Consider the following 27,999-nt stretch of genomic DNA (forward strand, 5'->3'; position numbering starts at 1 on the left):
CGCCTGATGGCCTGAAAATGCAGGCGGCCATATTATATTAGCAAACACACTCACGCAGTAGCAGCAGTTTGTTTATGCTTGTGTATTTCGGATAAATATTTCCCCAAACTCTCTAGGTTTAGTTGAAGTGATCGTGTGACGATGAGCGGCGGCACGCCGTATATCGGCAGTAAGATCAGTTTGATCAGTAAGGCGGAGATCCGTTATGAGGGCATTCTCTACACCATCGACACCGAGAACTCAACCGTCGCGCTCGCCAAAGGTCAGCAAACACTCTTTACACACAAAAAGACTCTTCGGTTCGTGTTAACGCGTAGTATTGCGAGGGTATTTGTATTTAGCATCGAGGCTGCGTCTCAAAATGTAGTAAGCTCCCTAAACAGACAGCAGTGGTGAGCACTGGAGCCTCGTGCGGCTTTATACGCGTGTTAGTTTTCTTTGCGTCCTATTCACCTGCCGTAGTTTTGGGCATCACAACGGCAAAGTAAACGCGTCTGTCATGTTCATAAAACGCAATCTGGCTAACTTATTTGTTAAGATTTTAGCATTTTTAATGTGTTTAATAAAGGATAATTCGCTCCATATCAAAGTGATGCATTCTCTTGCTAATGTACCATGTTAACCAGAGTTAATGCCAAAATACCAATCATTGTTGCTGCTTTAACATCTTGCCTCATTCAGACAGTGTAAGCGGTGTAATCAGAGTTGTGTTTTTCATGCTAGTGGTTGCTAATGCAAAGTTACCACAGTTTTATGGTATTAATTGTGATATTTTGGATGAAACTATCATGGTAACTTAAATAAGTGTTCAACCTTTATACCTTACATGCAACTACTGCATTAAGGGATCTCTGATGTTTTATTGCCACTCTTTTCTGTGATTCAAATGATAATACTATATCATGCACACATTTAAACTCCCAGACACTGTTTTAACCATTCCCAAATGATGAATTGCTGTCTGGCCAGTTTTGATATGAAGATGAATGTTAGGATTGTGATTTTTGGTAGTACTAAAGCAAATGGTCAGCGTATATTAGCACCATTTTGGTTGTTTTTAAAGCTGTGATGTCAAACTTGGCAAGTAATGCAATCGGATCTCAAATTTTAAGAAGATTAGAGTCAAACCTCAGAGAGGACCAATTTATTCTGAATTAATTGGATGAAAGCTCATTTATAAACTCTTAATTCTCGTTGCAGTGCGCTCCTTCGGCACGGAGGACCGACCCACAGACCGCCCCATCGCACCCAGAGATGAGACGTTTGAGTACATCATATTCAGAGGAAGTGACATCAAAGACCTGACAGTGTGTGAACCTCCCAAACCGACATGCTCTCTGCCTCAGGACCCTGCCATTGTTCAGGTACACATGAACAAATGAAAAAAGTGAAGATTTATAATATGATTAACAGAAATAATGTGCTCTTGGTGGATATGGGCTGTATTCTAGTGAGTCTACTGGTAGATCCTTCCAACACTCCAGGAAAGCCAAGAATGTGGATCCAGTCTTTTTTACCACATCCGTCCTGAACCAATTTACAGATTTTGTCCGGTACCCAAATCTGTCATTGTCCGAAAAAGCAGGAGGCAGCCTGAAAATGAGCTTAAAAACATCATCCTGTGATGTTAACCTAAAAATTGAGGCGTTCTCTTATCTCTATCCTGAAGAGAAAAATATCCCATGAAACCACATAAGATTAAACCACAAGAAGCACTGCAAGTGTGAGGAAAATATTCAAATATAATGAAATAATTGTAAATGAATGAGAGAAACCCTAAAGAAAAGGAAATGCAACACAAATGTGCGATTTAATCTCTTCAGCTCATTCATACAGGTTGCTTTCAATAACTCCTCAGATTTCCTGCCTGATGTACTAATGACCGCATGTCCGCCGTGGACTCCATGACTTCACCACTACCTGTGGAGCTTTTTTCTGACACTATGATTAAAATAATATTTGGCCACATTTACACAGCCGGGTATTTAGAGAGACGAATATCCCCTCCCCTCTCCGTTTTCAACATCGGTTTCAAAAAAGTTGTCATTTACTTCAACCCAGAAAATCAGAAAAATTGTCAGAAAATCAGAATTGTTTGTTACATACGCATGGAATTTAGATGTGTATGAAACCCAATATTATATTTAAATACCCAATATAGTTATTTAACCCAACCCCCCAAAGCTAGTTCCATCTGTAGAGAACTTACGATGCTGAAAAGTTTTCTGTATAGTTAAGGAGCTCAGCTTTCATATGCCGAAACTAGCGAGAACCTGTACTAAAAATGTTTAGGGCTCCAACAACTAATCGATAAGATCGATTATAATCGATAATGACATTCGTTGACAATGATTTTCATAATCGATTAGTTGGTCTGATTACGTCACGGGGATTGGTTGAAACAGACCAATTATGATGCTCTCTGTCTTACATGCGCTTCATGAGGCACACACGCAAGGTCTCTCTCCCTAGTTAGTGTTAAACTCTTTAGACTTTTATTGATTAGTGCTTTATTTTTAAAGTTTGTGGGTAAGAATAGTGTAAAAAAAAAAATATTCGATATTAATCGATTCTCATTTTTACGAACCGATATCGATTCTTAAATCTCAAGAATCGATTAGTCATCCTGTTTCGTTTGAATGAATGGGACGTTGTATCGCGGCTGCGCGCATCCAAAAAAAAAAATCGCAATAATCTTTGTCCTTTGTTACTATTGATATGAAACAAAGTCTCAATTTTCAAATTACGTCCATTTTCTTTAGAAATTCAAAAACATAAATAAGGTTTTGGCGCTGTGGCGTGAGATCGCTCTGGCGCAGCTCAAGAGAAGCAGCAGCGCTGATCTCTCTTCCGGCTTAATAATACCAGTCACAGCGCCAAATAAACATGAATGAGCGTCTGAAAGAGTGTTAAAAGATAGAATACAACTTGCATCTAAATCCGTATCATGTCACATTGATTCGCTCAATCAGCGTTTCAACCGTGGAAAGACGTCAATTAAATAGCTTGTAATCAAAGTCATTGTCATATTTACCTCAGAAAACCCACATAAACTTGTTAGTCAGCTAGAAAAAATAACTCTAGAGGAGCATTTTGCTAAATATATACACCATATTACAATTGCATTATAATGTTCTTCAATATTTAATGCATATTTGAATAAATCTGGCAAGTTTTTATGACAGTTTTTTTTCATATAATCTTCTTATTATAAAAATAAATAAGTGTAATTTAAGTGTTTGTGTAGCTATAAAACAGTTCATTATTACCTTCATATTAGGCTAATGAAGTCTATAGGCTACAACTAGACTATAGTTTACAGCATTTAAGAGATTTGATTCCCTGGCCATTTATTGTAACTGATATCCAAAATAATCGATATCGAATCGAATTGCAAGCTTGTGAATCGAAATCGAATCGAATTGTGAAATTTGTCTCAATACCCAGCCCTAGTGTTTACAATGTGAAGCACTAAATATAAAGGCAGTTAATAATCACAGCAGTAAAATATTGTTTAGTTTTAGTCGCTGTACTCGGTGGTTTTCAGCGAATGCGTGTGCACTAATGCGTCATTTTTCCTGTCCTTTAAATCAAGCCTTTTGGCTTGATGTGTAAGTTACCTCTATTCTGTTCTCTCTTTATGGCATTTGTCTCAAGTCTTAATTGTTTTTCAAACGCAATCTACTGCGGCTCTACATTCAAACGCTTGTTTTCAGTCTTTCTGTATTTATCAATTTTACTTTAATTCTATTAATGAATTTTATATTTGAGATGTTTTTAGTTTACATCTCTACATCGAAATAACATGTCTGTGTAAATTTGTTTGAACAAAAATTGTGTTAATACTAGGGCTGTCTAACGATTAATCGCATTCGAAATAAAAATTTGTGTTTACATAATATATGTGGATGCACTGTGTATAATTATTTTGTGTGTATATATATATATATACACACACATGCATGTATATTTAAGAAAAAAAATATTATGATTAATTATATTAATATTATATTATTAATATTATATTATGTATAAAATATTTATATTTACATATCATATAAATTATATATAAATCTATATACAGTATATACATGAAAATATTTCTTAAATGTATACAAGAATGTGTGTGTATTTATATATATATATATATATATATATATATGTATAAAAATAATGATACACAGCTCACACGCATATATTATGTAAACACAAACTTTTATTTTGGATGCGATTAATCGTTTGACAGCCCTAGTTAATACATATGTTGGATATCTTTTTTATTTTACGTTAATCATGGTTGTCAACTTGCCATCAGCAATTATTTTAAAACAATGCAAATTTTGAAATTAGTAAAACTCAATGTGTGGCTTTTGCACTTTTTATAGTACGCTTTTGCACATAAATACCCTTGTGGCTACCCTGATTTAGGGTCTTGTTTAGTTCTAATAAACAATCATTCAAATAGAATTTATCCGATTAATCGAAAAAATGATCATCCGATTAATCGAAATAATCGATAGTTCAGACGCGAATTTCGGACTCCGTGTGCAAGGGCCTTCATTCCTGACCAGCTGACCTCATTATGTTTTATTCTTTTCCCATCTGTTAGTCCTCTCTGGGATCTTCTGCCCCACCATCATCTTTCCAGTCGGGAAACTCCTACGGGCTGTTCAGCCATCCACAGGTCACGGCATACCCTCAGTTCAACCCTGCCCCGCTGGTCTCGCCACAGTTCGGGACGGTCGGTGTCGGTAAGTTGAACAAAACCCTCATGTCACTCTTCCATACATCTCACGAGACCATATTATTGCGATACTCCAAGACCTGTGATAAAAGGTCAACAAAAAAATGACTGTTGATTATAATGGTCAATTTGGGATTACATAGTGAGTGTGAAAATGAATAGGCTTTGACTAAGTGCTGGAAACCCAATGCACAGGATAATAGTGACACCACAATAAAAAGATTCATGATTCTGATCCTGAAAATACAGAATTATTTTCAATGCTTTTTACTGTAACAGAAGATATTTGGCATGAGATCAGGACCCACAAATATTCCCCTGTTGCATTATTAGGCTATACATTAATATCAACATTATAGTAGCAGTTTAATGTAGAACTAACACTAAAATGTATTTATTTTGGTTGAAATATACACAATATTGTCACTATAAACTTTACATATTGTTGAATTTTTGTATTTCAGTATATTTTGACACTCCTAATGAGAAGCATATTTTTATAACAGCCTACAGCTGCAAAATACTTCAAGACATCCAATAATTTTAGGATGCTGAGCGGAAGTGACCGAACATGGTATTTGATGATCCTGTGGCACCGCTGATGTGTGTGCCTGCTTTTCATTTCCTCACAGGAAGTTCATTGGGATATTTTGTTAGTGACACTGGCATGACTCAGAGCAATGCTGCTGCCTCTGCTTTCAACAGTGACACTCTGTGTGCTTTCGTAGCAGAAGGTAAACCAATCCCTGGGGACCGAAAACAAACTATTTAGTGTTTATAAACCAAATGATTTGGGTTTATCTAACCGTCAAATGAAATCAGTATGTTACTAACCATTGGTCAGTGTAAAATAAAGCCTTGTGTTTAGAGCTCTGCAAGATCCCAACCGTTTGGTCGTCTTTAGTGTCTGTTTTGTCTTTTGAAAGTTTCGTATGTAACGGTTTCATTTCTCACTATCAGAGGCCGTTTTAAGGCACCTGCATGTAGAGGAAAAATCAAATTTTCTTAATACTTTAACTTATGGGCAACATGCATGCTGCAACGCTTTGGGAATAATAATCACATTTAAATGGGGTGGGAATTATGTGTGAGCAGAATACAGTTGACGGATATATGAAATAATTGTAATTATTTTCGCAATGCTTAATGTTGGAGGGGAAACGTGCTGTATTGTCTCCTATGCCCACAAGAGGGCGCAAGTGAGCGCAATAAGCAAATAAACCAAATCAAGCATCACATCTTTTGTTTAAATTGAAGTGACATTTACTTTTTAAAGTGCATCAACTTTTGAAATGATTGTTCTTAAAATATAATTTCCTTAATGTTTATTCAAAGAATATTAGGTTACATAGTGGATAAATAACATGTGTATCAATAACATGAGAAAACGCGTCTCAACAGACAGCATAATGCACTACATAAACACAATACAGCAAACCTGCCATTCAGAAACAATCCACTTCTACTCGCTACATATCAGTCCCTCCAGGATTTCACGATTTTTTTTTTGTGATTTTTGCGATGAAAATGACTGATTTTGTGGTGGTAATTTCCAAAAATGTGTGAAAAAATTTGCGATTTATATATAACATTTACCATAATAGTATTCAGTCCTTCCAGAAAAACACTGAGTTTTTTTGTGATTGTTGCGGGCAAAAATTGATTGATTATTCGGCCAGTTTTCTTTATGTGGGATATTTATGCAATTTTATGCGATGGAATTGCTGGAATTTACAAAAATCGAGGGAACTTGCAAAAATTGCGGTTTGATGAAAAAGAGAAAAAAAGTGATTCCCCCAACATCCTGTTAATATAAGAGTCATTTCTTATTACTTCCTTTGATAAACAAGCATACTACATCATAGAAAGTGCTGGGAATATTTAATTTCTCATCTTGTTTTATTTCAGACTGTAAGAGTGTAAATAAGGTGTGGCCCCTTTAAGAGCTGCGCGCTCCCTGTTGAACTGTCGAACACCCCATGTGTGCGGGTAATTTCTGTTTGATGCTACTACTTTTATCTTATGTTGTTTATTAAGTAACGATGTGACAGTAGAACGTTCGACAGACAGTTATACGAGTTCGATTTGTGAGATGTCAATCGCCTCCGTGAGTCTGTCTGAAGTCGCGTAATTGCGTCACTTCATAACGTTCCCATGGAAACAGGGGGAAATGGCTGCTCTTATGTGAAGCAAACGCAACATTTTTCAACTTTCTGCTAAAATACATGTGACTTTTTTTTGCAACGAAAATGCGAGGATTATGAAATTATGCAAACCCCGCATATTTTGCACGGAAATCGGCAATTTATGCGGCGAAAGTGAGGCGTATTTGAAAAAATGCGGCCCCCGCATAAATATACGGACTTTGGCTGATTTTGCATTGAATTCAGCGATCGCATAATCGCGTTTTTCTGGAGGGACTGACATATTGTTCGTCCAAAACACCAGATGGTGAACTTGATCTTCCGCGGGGCTGAACGATTAACCCAATCGCTTTTTGAAACGTTGTGATTAGCTGATCACAAAAGTCTTCGATGTGGATCTTAAATTGTCAGAGCAAAAGCATGACTGACCTCATTGTGTGGCCGTCTTATGCCTGGTTCAGATTACACGATTTTAGCCCGATTTTGGCACGATCCGTTTGACGTAGGGTGTCGTGGGGATTCGTAAACGACAACGGGCGTCGGGACGCAAGATTCGATCGAATCATCTCGTATAGTGCGTCATAGTACGCTACAACCTACGTCGCGTTTGCAAAGTTCGTGACAAAAAGACTAGCATGTTTAATTTTTTAACGGTCGTCCACGACGGTTCCGTCACATGTATGAGGTTGACCAATAGGAGCACAGAAGCTTTTCCGTACACAACTTTCAAAAATGGCGAAACAAAAGAGAGACGATTGTGCTAACGTTAAAACTAAAAGTAAAAATGTATAAGAAAACAATATTTTACCTCAAGTTCTCTTTGAAGGATTGACAGCCCATACTGTCCTCTTCCAGCAATCCAGGAGCGTGCCCAGTGTCGGGGTTTTCTTTCTTTCTTTTTTTCTTTTTTTTTTTACATTTTTCTGAACACAGGACAGCCAATACAACACTCACCGCTTCATCCATTGTTTGTTTACGTCAGTTTCCGGAAGTCACTCGCTACTAGTTTCGCCTTCTCGATGACATCACGCGCGCCGTTAAAGATGGCATGTGTCTTGTCCACGACAAAACAAGATTTTAGGAGTCAAAATCGTGTAATCTGACACAGTGACTATTGTAACAGACAAAAAAAAATTGTGTAATCTAATCCAGGCATAACTAACCAATGGAGATAGCTTTCCGCTGTTATACCCCAAAGAAACGAATCATCTATTGGATAGAAAGTAGTGTTCATTTCGTTAGTGAAATCTATGACAAGTTTTTTGCCAACCTTTTTTTTCGTAACTAAGACGTGACAACGCCATCATTTAACGATTTCTGTGACTAAATAAACATGCAATATCCTTGAATGAAGACGAGACTTAATGTAGTTTAAAAAAAACTAAACAAATCACACTCTGTTTTTGTCAGGGGAAAAAGAGATGACAAATTACTGTTTTCAACATTTTTAAAGCCCCCTGTCAGAGCTTTTCTTTTAATAGAACATGTTTCCTACCCAGGGTTTTACTTAATCTCAATCTGGCAACCATACGTGCGCTCTCTCTACACTCCTGAGGGGGTGCGGACGATGTGAAAACAAAGACTAGTAACCTTCAGTTTAGCGATTTTTTTTTTTTTTTTTTTTTTTTTTTTTTTTTTTCAAATGAAAGTGTCATCCAGCCATCTGTGTTCGGTCACGAGCGGCTGTTTGCTGCGACTAAATCTGTCATCAAACCTTCTCAGTGATGAACTGCAATAAATCCAAACGTGGATCTCGACTTTAACCTTCTAATTGTGATTGCTGAATGTCTTTTTTGCTGTTGTTTTAATAGAAAATCACTAAAGTAATTTGCATATATTAATTACTGTATTTTAATACTAGGTTACTATTTACCAGGTTACTAGTTTTATTTATTTATTTTTGTTTGTTTCATCAGTAGGCCTAGATGATAAATAGCCTATAATAAATCAGGAAACTAGATGAGGTCAAATAAATCATGTTTTGGTTGACATTCTCTTGATCTGTGCTTATCGGTGAAAGTGCAATAATTCTGATGAATATTTCTCAAATGACAACAATCAATATGATTATAATTGAGCAAAATAATTGGGATTATCAATTTAACCATTATGCAGCATGAAGAAAACTAGACTAAAATAATCAGACATTTGTCAACTAAAACTTGATGAAATAAATACAGGATACGGTTGACGAAATATAACTCGGGATTAAGACTTAAAAAAAAGCTGACAGAATGAACACTAATGGAAAGTAGGGCTGGGTAATAAATATCGATTTCTCGATATTAATCGATTCTCATTTTTACGAACCGATATCGATTCTTAAGTCTCAAGAATCGATTAGTCATCCTGTTTCGTTTGAATGAATGGGACATTGTATCGTGGCTGCGCGCATCAAAAAAATCGCAATAATCTTTGTCCTTTGTTACTATTGATATGAAGCAAAGTCTCAATTTTCAAATTACATCCATTTTCTTTAGAAATTCAAAAACATAAAAAGAGTTTTGGCGCTGTGGCGTGAGATCGCTCTGACGCAGCTCAAGAGAAGCAGCAGCGCTGATCTCTCTTCCGGCTTAATAATACCAGTCACAGCGCCAAATAAACATGAATGAGCATCTGAAAGTGTTAAAAGATCGAGTACAACTTATCGAAATCTGTATCATGTCACATTGATTCGCTCAATCAGCGTTTCAACCGTGGAAAGACGTCAATTAAACAGCTTGTAATCAATGTATCGTCATATTTACCTCAGAAAACCCACATAAACTCGTTAGTCAGCTGAAAAAATAACTACAGAGAGGATCATTTTGCTAAATATATAGCCACCGTTTAAATGTTTATATTTCATATAATCTTCTTATTATAAAATAAATAAAAGTGTAATTTAAGTGATTCATTCATTATTACCTTTATATTAGGCTAATGAAGCCTAGTAGGCCACAACTAGACTCCCATAGTTTACAGCATTAGTTAAGAGATTTGATTCCCTTGAGAAAAAAGGCCATTTATTGTTACTGATATCCAAAATAATCGATATTGAATCGAATCGAAATCGAATCGAATTGCAAGCTTGTGAATCGAAATCGAATCGAATTGTGAAATTTGTCTCAATACCCAGCCCTAATGGAAAGGCACACTGCATCTGCTGGACTACAGGGTAGTGCAGGGGTCAAAATTTAAAGGCATGTTGTACTTTCATTAAGAGTGTGTGCTGCACACTACTGGGAATATTAAGCTGAAGCTTGACTTTACAAATTAAATGGCAAATCTAATAGCAATCGCAATATATCTGCCACAAAATATTCTGCACAACCGTAATCTGCAGTGTGTGCTGACCGACGTATGGTCAATTGTGCACAATTGCACAATTTTTGCCAAAAACCAAAGGTTTTTGTCAGCAGGAAGCCACTTTTCAAATTAACACCGCCGCACGGTATACTGGATAAGCTAACAAAAAACAAACCGGATCATTTACGTTGTCGTCATGTCTTGTGCGCCTCTTGACACACAAATTCGAATTCAGGGTTTTTGCATTGCATGTGGTGTTTTTTTTGTTGTTTTTTTTAATTAGGTGTAAGTTAAGTCATCGCATTTAAAGCTACACTGTGTAACTCTTTTAGTTTATTCTTAGCTAAAATCACTTAGTTCTTTCAAAAATATATGTGCTCATTAATGAATATTTACTTCGTTCAAGTAATAAAGTATTCTCGTGAGTGTATAATATGCCATTGAAAATACATACGGGTAAGGGATTCTAATGTCGGTCGCCATCTTGAAAGTACATTAGCCAAAGAGGGACATAATTCAAGTTTCGTCTTTCGCGTTTACGTTTGAGATAACACTCATGGACGAAGTCGAACTGGAAGCCATGTTAATCTTGGACTACATTGGCCACCGTAGGAGTTAAAACGAAATCAAAATTGAGAGGAACAGAAACTAATATTCACTGGATGGTCGTATACCTTTACACCGCTAGATGGGGGTAAAAATCACACAGTGTAGCTTTAAGTCAACGTTTTCTCAAAACTCCCTTCTGCCGCTTTAAGGAGGGCCAAGCTTCTTTCCACCATGCTTTCCCAGTTTCTCTCTCCTGCTTAGACTGTCTTGCATCGTTGAGCTAGATTAGAGATGTGCAACTGTGGTCCACCTGCAGATTGGATCTCCATCAGTGTTCGAATCTGAAAAGGACCTGGGCTCCCCTGAAAGCCTACTTTGAGACATTTAGGGAGAGCTCTAACACTGACCCTTTTTTGTGTCGCATATATTTTGATTTTCTGTTCATTAAGGTTCCTGAAATAAATGATGATATTAAAAATGTGTCGGTGTTTATTCGCTCAATTCTATTTCCGAACATCTGTCTCCACTAATAAATGCAATGGGCGTGGTTCAGCGGGACGGAGCCGAGCGGTGAACAAGTCAAGTTCAAATGACAAACACCTGTCTGTGATTTCAGTAAAATTTCAATCTTGGCGTGAGGAGGCCGCATATAAGCGGGCCATGCTGACATTAGTGTGTGAGAGAGAGACTGGGAGCTCGTGCACGTATCCTGAGAGAAAGTGACTTCTGAAAGCTGAATCAAGCGGAAAGAGTGGGTCTATAAACTGTATCCAGTGAAGCTGTTTTCAGCGGGAAGAGGATTACTACGTCTGTATCCAGAAAGCTGTGTCCAGCGGAAAGAGTAACCTATTAATTATCATCTGTGTCTGTTGCCTTTTTGATATTTTAGTTAATGTTATTTGAGCGCGACCACGCGCTGTAAAAGAGCCTTGTAAATAAAAGTGCACGAGTTCCAGCATTTGCCGACCCTGTGTCTCCTTCCATCACCCACACACAACGAACATGTTTTGCATCACACTATTGTTTTAAATGCCCGAAAATGCACCAAAAGCGTTAAAATAGGGCTCCCCCGAAAGCCACTTTGTAATTCGAACCCTGATCTCCGTCCCTAATCAAATATACCTGAAGAGTCTAAACAAAGACTTCTGGATTACTTTAAAGCGAGGGGTTTTGATAAGGGTTGGGGTTAAACTCTGCAGGAGAGTGGACCTTGGAGTCCAGAGTTGGGCGAGATTGCCCCTGCTGCTAGAAGTGACGTATGCTAAGACTCTGCCTTCCAGTGCTTGGGCTTCCTGTGGTCTTCCATCTTAGCTACCGGTACACTAGGCAGTCCCTCCAGGATTTCACGATTTTTTTTGTGTGATTTTTGCGATCAAAATGACTGATTTTGTGGTGGTAATTTCCACAAATTTGTGAAAAAATGTGTGATTTATATATAACATTTACCATAATAGTATTCAGTCCTTCCAGAAAAACGCGGAGTTTTTTTGTGATTGTTGCGGGCAAAAATTGATTGATTACTCGGCCCGTTTTCTTTAAAAATGCGACGGAATATGCGGGATATTTATGCAATTTTATGCGATGAATTTCCAAAAATTGAGAGAACTTGCAAAAATTGCGATTTGATGAAAAAGATTTCTCTTTTTCAGTGATTTCCCCCAACATCCTGTTCTCACTAGGCTAATGTAAGAGTCATTTCTTATTACTTCATACATACTACATCATAGAAAGTGCTGGGAATATTTAATTTCTCATCTTGTTTTATTTCAGACTGTAACTAGTGTAAATAAGGTGTGGCCCCTTTAAGAGCTCGCTGCAGTGTTATATGTGCGCCTCGAACACCCCATGTGTGCGGGTAATTTCTGTTTGATGCTACTTCTTTTATCTTATGTTGTTTATTAAGTAACAATGTGACGGTAGAACGTGTGACAGACAGTTATACGAGTTCGATTTGTGAGATGTCAATCGCCTCCGTGAGTCTGTCTGAAGTCGCGTAATTGCGTCACTTCATAACGTTCCCATGGAAACAAGGGGAAATGGCTGCTCTTGTGTGAAGCAAACGCAACATTTTTTAACTTTCTGCTAAAATACACGTGACTTTTTTTTGCAACGAAAATGCGAGGATATGCGCATATTTTGCAAGGAAATCGGCAATTTGTGCAGCGTATTTAAAAAAATGCGGCCCCCCGCATAAATATGCGGACTTTGGCTGATTTTGCATTGAATTCAGCGATCGCATAATCGCGTTTTTCTGGAGGGACTGACTAGGAAGCCACTTCCACCATGTTTGTGTGGAAATGTCAACCTATGTCTTTGATCTTTGTAGTTCCTCTAGGTCAGAACTTAGCCAAACTTAAAAATGTGGGGGTGACTCAACTGCAATAACTATTTCTTCAGTTTGACTCTGTGCAGAGACTGCACACTCGATAAAAGTGTGGTTATCACCTGACGCTTTCTGTTGTCGCTCCTGAACTCGGTGTACCAAACTTAATTAAGCTCTCTGCTACTACTTTATTCAGCTGCTGTGTGGGGGTGTCTCTTGAAATACTGATTTAACATTTCTCCAATTAATATTTATAACTGAATGTGTGTGTGACTGGATTATGATCTCTGTTTTTAACACAATTCACCTGATTTTGTCTTCTAACCGGCACAGATTTCCTGGTCAGGGTGGCTGCGGTTCTTAACATTTGTGGCTGTGAACGGTCCGATTTTGTCACTTTATCTCATGTCTTGCCATTTCTGTGATGCAGGTCACACCAGTCCGTCTCTGGACGCTCTCCGAAAAAGCTCTCCAGTGGAGCCTTCTGCCCCATCCGCACCTGCGGTCACCACTGCCCTCACGACATTGGGCCGCAAGAGCCCCGTGTCAACTCGTGCAGCCTCCACCAACACCCAGATGCCTGTGGACCTCGCCGAGCAGATGAGGGGTGAGGAAACATTTTGGCTGTTGCCAACATTTCCAAATGCTCAACAAAGAGTTTGTGCCCATTGGTTTGTGAACTGCCCTACAGAACATGAAATGAGTCATGGCGCCCTCTTGTGCTCTGTGATTGGCCAACACAGTCAGATCGAAAGTGGGAAGTGTCGACTTGGGGATTCCCACTCCAGACTTCATCTGCCATGTAGCAATAGTGAAGGATGTATTTGAGTCTCAAGGCCCGTTCACACCAAGGACGATAAAGATCTAGTTCTAAAAATTGTTTAGAACTAGATCTTTTTATGTTTAGAACTTTGAAAAAGTTAGTTTGAAAAAGCTTGAAAAGAAAATTGTTTAGAACTAGATCTCAGTATTAAAGAATAGCAAGGTTCAATCCACAGCTACAACAATATTGAGAAACAAAGAACGATTTCGTTGAAAAAAAATAAAGCTTTTGAAAGATAAAACACTAACAGCCAATCAGAAGCCATTCTAATTTACGGGTTTGCGCATTTAAAAAGGCAGACAACATTGCGGAGCAGTTCATCTCTGAAGTCCACCACTGTTTAAAGGGGTCATGAACTGGCTTTTAAAATGTTATTATATTTTTGTCTGAGGTCAACTTAAGACGTTCGCTTGGTTTTTTGCATTCAAAAACATCAAAATGAATAAGTAATAGGCTATTTTGTACTCTGGTTGTGAGCCTTCCTGAAAAACGGTCGGTTTTTATGGGCGTGTCGCACTGAAGACTTGGAAGTAAACGCCCACTGCTGTGAGTGGAGAACAGTTTTGCATATTATAATGAGTTTCACTCACCCGTCGGTGTAACGTGGGGGAAAACGTCCAAAGTTGTCAAATGGCAACCGGATTCGCCCATACATGTTCGACCCAGAGTCCATGTGTTGCACAATTCCTGTCAGATCCAATATAGACGGCACAGCACGTTCTTTACTCTTAATCGGTCTGAAAATCCAGTCTTGTTTACGAAACAATCCTCAGTGAAATGAAGCGAACAGACAACGATGTTTTACCCTCATCAGCTGGAACGTCATTAAAAATAAAGTTTATCATGCAGTCCTATTGGAATCCAGAGGAAGCTTTTGCAGCGACTGTCTTCTTCCACAACCAGGCACTGCACAATATTCTGTATTGCTCGGTAGAACGATCCGGTTTGTCATCACAAGGTAGGCATGTATGTTAGGCTACTTAGCTATGCGTGTAATGCGCAAATCGGTGGGCGGGGCTAAACCGGCCGTGTTGAAGTAGGCGTCGATCTTCTGCGGGGGGTGGTGTTTTAACCCCTTCGATCGTCATAGTTTCCCACTTTTCAAAACGAGACGTTTTCAGAGGCTGGTGTAAATAAAAGCTTTTATTGGACTAACAAGGGCGTTTTCAGTTCTGAAACTTACAGGATATTCTTATAATATGATGACCTCTTAGATATCAAAAGCTCAAGGAAAATTTGATTTCTCAGTTCATCACCCCTTTAAGTCAAGCCCCTATTCAACAAAATGGATGTGGAAAACAGTCGTTTTCCAGCAGAAGTATTACCTCAGGTATCCAGCACTCGTTTCGACAACATTGTCTTGCTTTCTTTGAAGTTCAGTGCAAAAAGACTAGGTGTTTTTATTTCACTATATTGACTATGTCAGCTAAAGTCACCGTTAAGGCCTGTTCACACCGGGACGAATTTCACGCACGTATACGCCTCGTGACTAATCAAATGGCGCCAATGTGAGTGTGCACACCGATGCGTAAAACGCCACTCGTAAAAGCCTCATTTTTAAAAACAAACGCCTCGGGTTCGTTTTTTTTTAGTTTGACGTGCTGCGTCAAACTATCCTACGAATGAGATTGGCGCTTATATTCACGTGTTTGGAGCTTCTGAAGTTACAGTAAAACATAACTTCGGGGCACTCAAACACAAAACGGTCTTGCCGAGCACGCATACGTAACGGAGAAGAAGATATACGCCAAGTAGCGTCGCCGTCTACACAGCCAGGAAGAAATAAGACGAGGACGATGCGAGGCAAGTTGAATGTAGAGCTGCTGGTCTGGTGTTGGAACAGCGACAGCGACAGCGACTACGACCATCTTGATAAAAGAGAACTGTATGGAGTGGTATTGCAGTGCAAATTGGCGCCATCTAATGTCAGGGAATGAATTTGCATGTTCACTCGGCTCATTTGGCGCTTTTCCGCTGCATAGTACGTAGGGCTGCAACTAACGATTATTTTGATAATCGATTAATCGGACGATTATTTTTCCGATTAATCGGTTAATCGGATAAAAAAAAATTTATTTCATTTTTTGGTTTATTATAACTAAATAAAACCCTAAAACCCTAAAAACCACACTCTTTTGTGTGTTAAACAATCTACTTAATACAGACAACTTCATTATAAAGAAAAACAACAAATAAAAATATATGACCATAACCTATGACAAAAATGCTATTGTAAACTAGATTAGTGGATAACTCAGAAAAACTTAGCCTAAAAATATCACAAGTGCACAATAATTTTATAAAATCTGAACATTTAGTGAAAAAAACATTCCTTAGTGGGTAACAAATAAGAGACAATAAGTGTAGCACTAACTCTGGTAAAACGTTGCACATTGCTCTTTGTATTGTTGTTATACATTCATGAAAAACATCGTAAAAATCAGATGCACAGCTGTTTTAAATGTAAAGCACAGCTGTTTAGTGAGGAAGCAAAATATAATAGATAGGACAGAACAAGAAAGGCTATTAATAAGCTTTTATTGCGCAAAAGTATTATGACATGATCATGAAAGAGCTGCACAAAGTATCGCGAGCGCTGAATGATGCCCTTGACGCAACACGGAGTCACAGGGTGGCGCGCAGCTCTTCAGTGTCCGCCGCATTAAAGTTAAAAGCACCAAGGAAAGAGAAAGACATACTGACTGTGTATTATACAGTATCTTTGCAATAGTTTATTAAGCCTTTTCTTTTAACAGTTTTAAATTTCAGTTAGGCTACTGTGCACGTGAAGAACAATTATAGTGCACCGACTCTACTATAGTGTTGTGATCTAACAGACACTCAGTAGAAAGTGATTAAGTTACAGCAATAAAAGTCTAGCAAGATAGTCATTATATTACGAAACCATAGACCTTTATCTACGGATCAATTATAATAATAACATTGAATCATCTTGGAAAGAGTTTCATCATGTTAACTGTTGTAACCGAACGCGAAGTGCTGTTTGAACACCGAATAGAGAATGACAGCCGCAGTGGAGGGAAAAGCTTAGGTTAACTTTAATTTAATTACTTAAATATACATTTCTATCTCACATTATACTACAGTATCATGGCTTCATAAAGTATACACGATTAACGTAGGTCACCTATTTTGCTTTCAAAACGGCGAATTTGCCGAAAGGTGAATAATTTTCGTGTATGCTGCATATTGATAGCGGTTTCCTGATGCCCGCAAATTAGTTCAAACTCACGGAATCAAGAGTGCGCATGCGAGACAGAAGATGATGTGCTCCAAACCGTCCGTGTTGCGCGCGCGAGACAGAAGATAATGTGCTCCGTTCAAACAGTCGGTGTGGCGCGTGCGAGACAGGGTAGAGCGGCGAGGGAGAGAGACTGCGTGTGTGCCTCATGAAGCGCATGTAGCATGTAAACAATCCCCGTGACGTAATCAGACCAACTAATCGATAATGACATTCGTTGACAACGATTTTCATAATCGATTATAATCGATTTTATCGATTAGTTGTTGCAGCCCTAATAGTACGGTACGGTTCGGTTCGGTACGGCTCACTTATGGTGCTTTTCCACTGCATAGTACGGTACGGTTCAGTGAACCGGAAGTTGCAAACGACTTTTCTCCAGTGTTGTGACGTATTTCGGAGAGAAACGGAATACTAAATAAGGCAAAATAGTGGGCGTGGCTTTTTTTTCTAACTAGCACCTGATTGGATCTAGAACGCAAGTTTACACACGCTGTCAATCAATGCTCGCTCGGCGCTCGCAAACACACAGCAGCTGTCAGTTGGAGGGGTGTGTTTATGAATGTTAAGGAGACGCCCAAACCGTAAAGCCAACGTCATCGGGCAAGGTCCTCCAATGCAGAGGGGAGGGGCATTTTCAAACTTTGAGTAAAGATTACGAAGCCAAAAAATTTTTTTGTGTGGATTGACTTGCATGTATGAATTGTTCACCACAAAACGATCAATTTAGGCAAACAAAGTAAGTATGGTCAATTTTGATTTCATAGGGACTTTAAATGGTACCTGGTCTGTTGAGGTTCCAAGCGTACCGTACCGGTACTAAAATGTGACGTGAAACACTGCAGATCATTGGTCAGACAGAATCGTCACTACCAGCGTCACTACTAGCGTCATTGGATTTGCGACACGAGACACTTTTTTAGCAGTATTTTTGTTTTGCTGCCATCAGCCTCATTTTAAACACATTTTTCTGTCTAGCAGTTAAAAACAACCACATACCGAGAATCAGGAACACCATCCCCTCGATAGTCTCCATTGTTCCTGTGTTGTGGGTTTGAAAATGTGGCGCTTTTAAGATGATGTCATGGCAGTAGAGGCGCGCGCAAATAACGATCAGTCCCACACACTTTGAAGGGGTACTACTGCAGTAGAAAAGCAACCGAGCTTAGCGAACCGAACCGATCAGTACCGAGTCGAGTCGTACCACGTAGTGGAAACGCAAAGCGAGCCGAACTGTTCCGCGCCGAGTCGAAGCGTACTGGGCCGAACCGTACCGTACTATGCAGTGGAAAAGCGCCTTTTGTTAGCAAAAATCCCTTGGGTGTGAACACACAAAATGCATTGAAAAAGGCTGGCGAATAACGCGCGCTGATATTTTCTTCCGGGTGTGTACGGGCCTTTAGGTTATTAGCTTGATTACACTAGCGTCACTCAAAGCAAAGCATGAGGACATCTGTTGGTTAAAGTTGCGTAATTGCAACAAGAACAGCAAAAACATGTTCAAACGCGTTTGAAACCACACCGCATGAGCTTAGAATAAACAGACCGTTGTCGTTCGTTGGTGTGGGTGCAGATATAGTTATTATAGTTATCGTTCTTGGTGTGAGTGGCCCTTAACTCCTAGTTTGGAGAACATGTTTTAACATCCAAGGTAATTTAATTTCATGCCAGTCTAGCCGAACTGTTGTTTTAACATTAAGAACGTTAGGCCCTTCAGGTCCGTTCACACACCTAGAACTATAACTGCAAAGATGACGATAGATATAGTTCTAAAAATAATTCCAGATATAAGAGTCCATTCTACATCAATGGCACAGAGAAATTATAATTTTGGAATCACTTTCAGAAATTTGCTTCCAGTTAATGAACCGTATAAACCGTCGGAATCCACTCAACTTGAAAGAGCTTTTGAAGCGGCGGACGGCAAAACTGAACGATATCGTCTGCTGGTGTGGATGCTAATATAGTTCTCGTCATAGATTTCTTTATTGTTATCGTTCTTGGTGTGAACGGGCCTGTCGTAATATTGTAATAACATTTGGCCCTCTAATGCCCCATAATGCTGTCCAGGTAGTTTAGTTAAGACACAGCCTTTGACTTGGGGCTGTTAGTTTCTTGACAAACTTGATGGGTTCTGGATAGCCAATCATTTACCAGGCCTTTTATTAGTGCTTCAGAAAAAATAAATCAATAGAATAGAGAACACCATTTGAGCAATGCTAGTGTTAAAACAGCTTCTGCTACACGGATTTGGTAAAGCTTAATGTGTCATAGTCCTGAAGAGCTATACTCTCCCAGGTACTGATGTCCCGAAACCAAGCGAACCAGAGTCCAGAGGAGGCGACGGGGACGCGGCTAAACGGCTCGCAGGTTAACACACCTCTGCTGAAAGACATCAATGCTGTGCCGTTTGACGCTAAAACTGCATGATTCCTATAAGAGCTTCGCCCGTCTGTATTCACTTCTGTCCATATACAATGACTTTTTAGCAAGCTTTCTGCATTGATCAGAACTGGAAAGGGTGAATCTCATGCATCCTGATGAGAACATGCTTCACCCCAAAATCAAAAGGGAGGAAAAAAAAGGCATAAAGTACATTAAGCAGATAATGCATTATGTAGGGCCCTATGAAATCAGTTTTATTTTTTTCCCAAGTTTCGTTTTTTCCATTTTAATTTTTGGGAATTCTTTTTGTTTTTTGTCATAAAAAGAGTGTGCTTTTTAAACTAATGATTAAAATGTATACAAATAAAATAGGAATGACCTTAAATGTATTGAGGTAACAGACATTTACTCAGTAGCCTTTTCAGGACTAATACTGCATGATTTAGAATAACACTGTCCTCTTTAAAATGAGCTTTAAACTGTCCAGGAAAATAAATTATATTAGTTTATCTAAATTTAAATAAAGTCACACTCTCTCGCTCACGGAGTTCGCTTCGCTTTTGTCCAGTCCGGCGCCTCATAAACTGACGCGGTGTGCACGTTGTGTGTGTGTGTGTGAGACGCCTGGCGTGAGTAGAGACGGAGAATACGCTGTTTTTCCTTTCCCACGCTGAAAACAACTGAAAGAAAACGCTGCATGTTTTAAATAGTGTTAAAGAAATAAAACACAATATGTGGCGGCGAATTAGTCTGTGTGGGAAACGCTGCATTAAAGTCACTTGCGAACTGCTTGGCTCGGCACTGACGGCTTATAACTTTGAGTTTCTTAAAGGAGAACTCCGGCGTAAAATGAACCTTTGGTCTAATAAAACATCGGTACCTAGTCAATCGTTCTCTGAGATTTGTTTTCATGATAATTGAATGTAAACAGTTTTATCTCTAAAAACTGTTTAGCGTATAACGCTAGTAATGGGGGCATTTAGTAAGTAAAAAGAAATCGCTAGTTTATACCGCTAACAAGGCTCAAAATAACACAGTAAAGGCCATTGCACACCAAGTACGAATTTTTCGTGTTCGTCAGCCTAAAAATTCATCACGCACAGAAACCTTGCACACTGAGTCCGATGCGTATTTATTAAACCTTTGCGGGAAAAAAACGCAAAAATACAAAATGGATTCGTCAAGCAGTGAGGATGATTTTGTCGTCCTCTCTCTTATTGAAAAGAGAAGAAAGAGAAAATATTGCGTACATACAATCCTGAAATTGCGCTAAGAGGAAGCTTATTAAGGAGTTGTGAATTTATCCCGAGTCGACTGGTTGAACCACGAACGACGTGAGCTGAACTGTATGAAGTTCATCGAACTTCTGAACCGTATGAACGTGGTTCGACTTGTCGAGACTGTTTTCCAAAGATGGCTCCTGTCTGTATACACGAAGTGAACTGTCTTTATAAAGTATCTTCTTATTAAACGGTCTGTACACTTACACAGTTCTCAATGCTTCGTTTTGCATGTACGGGGCCTCATTATGTTACTGTGTTAGTGTGGGGCTATTTTGAGCCTTGTTAGTGGTATAAACTAGTGATTTCTTTTTACTTAGTAAATACCCCCAGTACTAGCGTATACGCTAAACAATTTTTAGAGATAAAACTCTTTACATTCGATTATCATGAAAACAAATCTCAGAGAACGGTTGACTAGGTACCGATGTTTTATTAGACCAAAGGTTCATTTCTCCTTTAAATAAAGACGAAAGCAGAGCCGTGGAGAGCCGCTTCCCCATGCTTTCATTGTTTTGTTTCATCGTTAACACCCAGATTCCACGTTAATTTGCCAGTTCCGCAATTCCGTCCACAATAGGTGGTTTGCAGTCACGTGATTGTGTTGACACGCGGAATCCAGATGGAGGGCAAGGAGTGAAGAGCGCAATGGACGAGATGGAGGAAAATCCGTACTGTACTACCTTAGACGCTATTACAAGAGAAATATATAAACAGAAAATCGAAACATATGTTGGACATGATCCTTATGTTATGAAGGACCGATTTTCAACTGAATTGAGAGATTTGCCTGCCATCGAGGCTGTAGATATCAGCAACTAACTCGTCTTACAGACATACTTTGACTTTACAAAGTTCGGAAACTGGTACGTTACACAAACAGCCACATAAGTGTATTTAAACACCTGAATAATGTAATTATAAGCCACATAAATAATGTATTAACTCACATTTGACTAAGGGATCACTGCACACACACAGGCATTTTCCCATTCGACTCCTCCCGACGCAGATGTAGGTTTGCAAGGCATTTTTCCCGGTGTTTTTCTGTCAATTTCTTGTATTTTCCACCCTTATGAACCACAAATTTTAGCATACGATAAAAACTCCTCGTGGTTTGATGGATTTGAGCAACCATAAACGACGCAAAACATCGGCATTTTGAGTGTGTTATAGTGCTTCCTAAATATAGAAAATCACTTCCTGCCCTCCATCTGCGTTTCGCCCCATGGCAACGCAGTGGCGTGACGTCACGTGAAAACAAGCTATTCCGTGATCGCAGAAATCATAGGGCCCTAATTATTTATTTTGCTTGTTTTTTTGTGTTTTCATGAGATTCACTCAAAACGCTGTTTTTACCCGTCATTAAACCTTTCAATGTTTTACGGCTTGAAAAACGGCTGTTTTGAGGGCTTTCTACCCCCTAGACACAGTAGAAGATGTGTTTGCACTGCCCTGTGTCGATACTTGGGTAGCTGTGTTCACACAGGCTGTATTTGTTTACATTCATAGTAATCGGCTTGATGTACCTCGTCTTCAGTATACAACTTCTGCATTTTTCTTTACACCAACAACTAAATGTAGCAAAGGTCTGTCCAGACCTCTGTGAGGTGCTAATAGACTTCCTTTTATATTTCTAGCAACTGAACATCATAAAGCATGCTTGGAATGGATGCTTTGTTTTCAGATCTTGATTTATTTTTTACTTCATATATGGCCCACATTAATGACGACATGTTTTGTTGAGCAATAACCCAGTGTTTGTGTGTGTTCAGCTGGTGGCCATCCTGCTGCTCGCCGCGGGCGCGCCGCAGGTCATCGGGGTCGAGGTCGGTTCCCTGTGCGCAGAGAAGGACCAATGAAGTTTGACAAAGACTTTGACTTTGAGAGCGCCAATGCTCAGTTCAACAAAGACGAGATTGACATGGAGTTCCAGAGCAAACTCAAGCTGAAAGGTGCAAACCAGATCCGCTTTATTTATTAGAGAAAAGTATGTTAACTGTAAACCGTGTAATGTTTTTGGACACCTATATGCTTGTTAATTACAAGGAAAGTGTATTAGTTTAAATTTGGTAAATGCAGTGAGCATTCTTGACCTTTTTGGGGCTTTTTGTAATAACATTTTTTCCCCACGGTGTTAAATGTGGTTTAACATTTATGCCAAACTAAACATACTTAAGTGTAATTTGTTGAAGCTTGTGTGTCTTGTATTTAACTAATTACACATTTATAACGATCGTGCAATTAGTACATATTAATATATTTACTTTAAACGTATTATCGAATAACACTACAGTTACAATTATAATCAAGTTCTTGTGATGCACTTACTTTATGCATTAGTCAATGCATAAAGTAAGTGTACTTTAAAGCAATAAATATTAAAACAATTAGGAAAATAGTCTAATTTCAAAACTAATTTGACATTATGAAGTGCACTTTTGTTCAGTGTTCAGAAACCATCACGTGAAACATGAGTGTCTCTAAGTGGCCTTGTATTTCATTAATATCATATTAGTTCAAGTACAGTGCTTTTCCATAGTATTAAAGGGATACTCCACTTTTTTTGGAAATAGACTTATTTTACCACTCCCCCAGAGTTAAACAGTTGAGTTTTACCGTTTTCGAATGTATTCAGCCTTTTTTTTTATATTTAGAAGAATATCAGTAACCAGACAGTTTCTGGTCTCATTGACTTTCATATTATATTTTTTTCCTACTATAGAAGTCAATGGGACCAGAAACTGTCTGGTTACTGATATTCTTCTAAATATCATAAAATCAGCTGAATGGATTCGAAAACGGTAAAACTCTAGGTAGATGCTCTAGGGGAGTGGTAAAATAAGTCTATTTCCAAAAAAACTGGAGTATCCCTTTAAGATGGGGCGTACTCTGCAAGTGCACATTTTATAACATTTAAAGCAAAAGGAGAGTAAAGGAAAGCGCCTCCTCATGCCGTAGTTATAGATCTCTGTGCGTTATTGTGTATGTTTGTTCAGATGAGAAGCCTGAGAAAGCTTTGAATGGCGAGGATAAGGCTGAACCGGGAGTGGACACTCAGAACAGTGAAGGAAACGCCGACGAGGAAGTTCCTCTCGGATCAAACTGCTACTACGACAAAACCAAGTCCTTTTTCGACAACATCTCCTGTGATGACACAAGGTCAGATGAGCCTCCGTGTGGAAACTCTCACTGTTGCTACTTGATGCTACAACCATGATCTGACTGAAATGATTTACGTGATTTTCAACAGGAAGGCAGCCGAGAGGTCTGGAGGATCCGGTTTCCCCCGGTAAGTCCAACAGGAGAAGGAAGTAAGCCCCAGTTTGCATGGAAACTTTGTGAAATGTATTTGAGCTTGTTTTAATTTCAGGAGGAATACCTGGGCGGAGGAGCGGAGGATGAACGCCGAGACGTTTGGCATCCCGTTGCGACGGGGCCGCGGAGGGTTCAGAGGTCGCGGAGGCATGGGCTTCAGGGGAGGCCGGGGCCGTGGGTTCAGTCGGGGCTCGTTCGGCTCGTACCCGGGTGGAAGTGGCTTCAGAGGAGCGTTCAGAGGCAGTCAAGGAGGAAGAGAGTTCGCTGACTTTGAGTACCGGGTAATGAATGATTCTTGAGATAAAGGTCAACAGTTGACAAATGCACTTCTAAAATATTTGGCTCTTTTTTTTGTATACATCTAACATAAAATAGCAGATGGGAATGGGCACTGAAATTGGGTATTAAACTGAATTATGGAAGACAGCTGTGTCGCTAAGCTCTGACGTTACCGGTATTTATTATAGCTATATAGACGTTATCTTGCCCGCCGATTCTATATGCGATCATATTAAATCATTTGTCTGCAGTTTTGCTATTTGCTGTCCAGAAGAGAGAGATCACACACAGCCCCTGCTTAAAGGCACACTATGCAGGAATTCAGTTTTTGTCGAACAGCGCCCCCTAGAGTCACCTTGGAGAACTTGTATTTAACGTTACTGTCGTAAATACCACTCACGCAGAGCGTCTCTGCACGCACAGTCTGATGCCCATCTGAAGCTGGTATATTAAGGGGCAAACCTTGTATAGTGTGCATTTTTTGCATTAAATAAGACATCTAGCGCTAAAACGTGTTTTTGAACTCAAGCTGAGCGCTCGTGTCTGCTGCTATCAGTGTCATGGAGACATAGTGTCTCTTGTGGCGGCGCGCGCTGTCTTCACTCGGACGCGCTCTTTAATCTATCGCCGTTGCGGAGATTTGAGCGTGAAAGAGAAATGTTTCGAGTGGGATGCCAGGTGTGCAAAAAAATATTCGAATGTCACATGTTCAAATCGAATACCAACCCACCGAACGAATGTTTGAATATTTGGGTCCAGCTCTAGATTTCATTAATAATAATTTCGAAAACCCTGTTTTTGTGTTGTATGTAGAGCCCGACCGATAAAGGATTTTGAAGGCCGATACCGATACAAATATTTATTGGCTTTAAAATCCGATATTCCGAAATAACGGCCAATATTTTTTTTTAATTTTATTTCAGAAACACTCATCAAAACATTAACAGATTTCCCCAACATTAGTTGTTTGTAGTTATTTATGAGTTTTATCTAAAATAATATGCTAATGCATTTTAAAAAGAAACTTGTTTCTTTTATTGTCTCAACAGAACAGACTGATGATAGTGGCATTAGCTAGCTTTGTGGTTAGCTAGTCTATGATGAGCCATAATTTAGCAATGGATATCATATCGTCATACTGCAAATTGTAAAACATACATTTTCAATATTACAGGCCTAGGAGAGATGATGCGTCTCACTGCTATAACTGTCACACACTATTAAAGAAACACTTCAGTCACATTGTCAAAAGTTAAAAGGACTGTCAGTCAACTACACTAACAACGTAACGTAACTATTACTAGCTAATTCCGCTTCACTCTCGGCTTATTTAACAGCAGCAAAACTGGACATGATGGTCACAAATTTTGTCCTGCTTATATAAGTTAAGAGAACTGATGGGGATGTTCTTTTAATTGTTATTCAAGCAATGTATGTATCGTGACCAACTCAACGAGTGTTGCCAACAGGGACGGTGTAGAGCGCCCTCTGGTGGACAAACTATACAACTCCAACACTCATGACATGGTTCAAGCATGTTTTGTCCATTTTTATTTTATTTTGGAAATATTCATTTATCGCCCATTATAACTGCCGATACCGATATTTTGGAAAATGCCTAATATCGGCCGATAATATCGACCCGCGAGGAGACGGAAGCCTTGTTTATACTTTGGCGAGTCTCCACAAACTCCAAACGGTCGAGGCGTTTGTTCTTGATGCACTCGCCGTTGTACCACAGGGGATGACTCAAGTAACCTTCCTCTAACCATTAGGAATCGAGGAGAAGAAAGATAAACACATGACAATGTTTATCTTTTAGTATTTCACCACCAATACAAAAATAATCATGTAAAACCCAGTAAACCCTGAGATTATTACTTGTGACATTACAAAAAAATATGTATATGGGAACATGTATGTATAGACCCCTTTTGCGCCGACGTCACAGTTACGTTACGTCACGGCGCTAGCTGGAGGCAAAACAAAGTGTAAACTGGAGGCGGTCAATGCAAAACAGCACAGATTCGGCTACATAATAAGGAGCTTAAATTATTGTTACTATTATTAAATGTCATCTTGTTGTCTTGTTTGGTGCAAGAATTGATGAAAAATGAATATGCTGAATCTGGAACTTTTATTTCTAGAAAATATTCAAATCATTAAAATCGCACCGTAATGTCACTCTTTACATTGTCGTGGTCTCGGCGCTGGCTCGGCAGAACTGCGGATCGTACACAAGTCTTGTACAGGACCATATAGACATCTAAAGATTTATATGCCCTCAGTTTCTCTTTACGATCGGTTTCTCTATAAGGTAGGTGTAGAAGTCAGGCCACTCACCCGATGTAACGTAACAATAATCCTGTCAGATCGTTCATTCATTGAGTGAGCGTGTGAAGGCTACGGGTCGGCCAATCTCGTTCTGTCCGTTAAAAATAACCTTTGGAAATAACAATCGCGGTCCTGGACACTGAGTGACCTTACACATTAAGATAATATCAGATTTTCTCCAGTCATTGCTAAACAAGCTAACAATCCTTGCTAACTAGCGTTAGTGAAGCGGCCAGATGGATCTTTCTGCCTCCATCTAAGCTCCGCCCACAAAAAAAACGTCACCATGTTTACCAACTGTAAAAGGGTCTATACAACTAAATTAATGCTCTCTTAAACATTTTCTAATTTCACTGAACATATTTCATTTCGTGTCCATTTGTATTAAACATGGACCTTTGTTCATTAAAAAGGCTTTTTATGCTATTGTATGCTAATGTAAGCAACTAATTTAGACGTGCTAACTGTGTGCTGGTGTGATGAGAAGTTTGTGCTCGGCTTTGTTTTTATGAGAGAACATTTTAATTTTAAAACCTTTCTGCTGGCCAGTAGATTATTATTTAATGTACACTTGAGTGGGGTCAAGTTAAACATTTTAGTTTGAATTTTATTTTATACTGTGCATTGTGCTAAATTAATATTTGCATAATGTGTAATTGATTTATTCTTTGAAAATGTTATATTATGCAGTTGTAATGCCTTGATTTTAGTCTATATGTACACAGTCATAGCCACAAATGCAATGGTACTAATAATTGGCATCATTTCTTTCGGTGTTTCAGTTTTCGGCCATGGTTTCCTCTTTAGTTTTTCGGTTTCGGCCAAGAATTTTCATTTCGGAGCGTCGCTACTTTTGTGACTGTTGGTTTGTAGTTTTGAACAACTAGTCAATGTGTTCTCTCTTCATTTGCTCCTCCAGAAGGACAACAAAATGGCAGCGTAGTGAAGCCGGAGAGGATCCGGAGACCTGTGTGTGGGAACTGTGTGTCTCGGGTCCGAACGAGGAGATGATGTAAATCTGTCACCAGCACTGGGGTTCGACTGCTTGAAACCTGGACATTAATGTAACATCTACTCTATTTCTTCCTGAGGAGTGGAACGAATGCAATTTTTTCCGAGTTGTTAATTTGAGAATAATATTTCCAGATATATTCTGTCTTCTGAGGGACTCAACCTGCATCATCTATAATAACACAGAGGATTTTGATCACTGAATGAGCTTTATTTTTGACTTGTTTTGCTATAAAGTATCTTAAAGGTTCCTCAGAAT

The 27,999-nt window shown here is 39.0% G+C and overlaps 1 protein-coding gene across 4 annotated transcripts; it reads left to right on the plus strand.

Annotated features, from left to right (window-relative positions):
• Nucleotides 1-7: 7 nt before the first annotated feature.
• Nucleotides 8-27,998, plus strand: lsm14aa (LSM14A mRNA processing body assembly factor a). 4 transcript variants are annotated; one of them, XM_039656844.2, is made up of 11 exons: nucleotides 8-262; nucleotides 1,201-1,364; nucleotides 4,610-4,751; nucleotides 5,377-5,478; nucleotides 13,479-13,655; nucleotides 19,432-19,503; nucleotides 22,574-22,753; nucleotides 23,798-23,960; nucleotides 24,052-24,090; nucleotides 24,172-24,397; nucleotides 27,649-27,998. In XM_039656844.2, the coding sequence occupies exons 1-11, from the start codon at nucleotides 142-144 to the stop codon at nucleotides 27,670-27,672; spliced, it is 1,410 nt and encodes a 469-aa protein (XP_039512778.2). In that variant the 5' UTR covers nucleotides 8-141; the 3' UTR covers nucleotides 27,673-27,998. The 4 variants fall into 4 exon arrangements, with proteins under 4 accessions (XP_039512778.2, XP_039512779.2, XP_039512780.2 ...); XM_039656845.2 differs by lacking the exon at nucleotides 19,432-19,503; XM_039656846.2 differs by lacking the exon at nucleotides 5,377-5,478.
• The last annotated feature ends 1 nt before the right edge of the window (nucleotide 27,999 follows it).

This window comes from Pimephales promelas, chromosome 25 (genome assembly GCF_988280905.1).
Source record: "Pimephales promelas chromosome 25, fPimPro1.hap1.1, whole genome shotgun sequence".
NCBI lineage: Eukaryota > Metazoa > Chordata > Actinopteri > Cypriniformes > Leuciscidae > Pimephales > Pimephales promelas.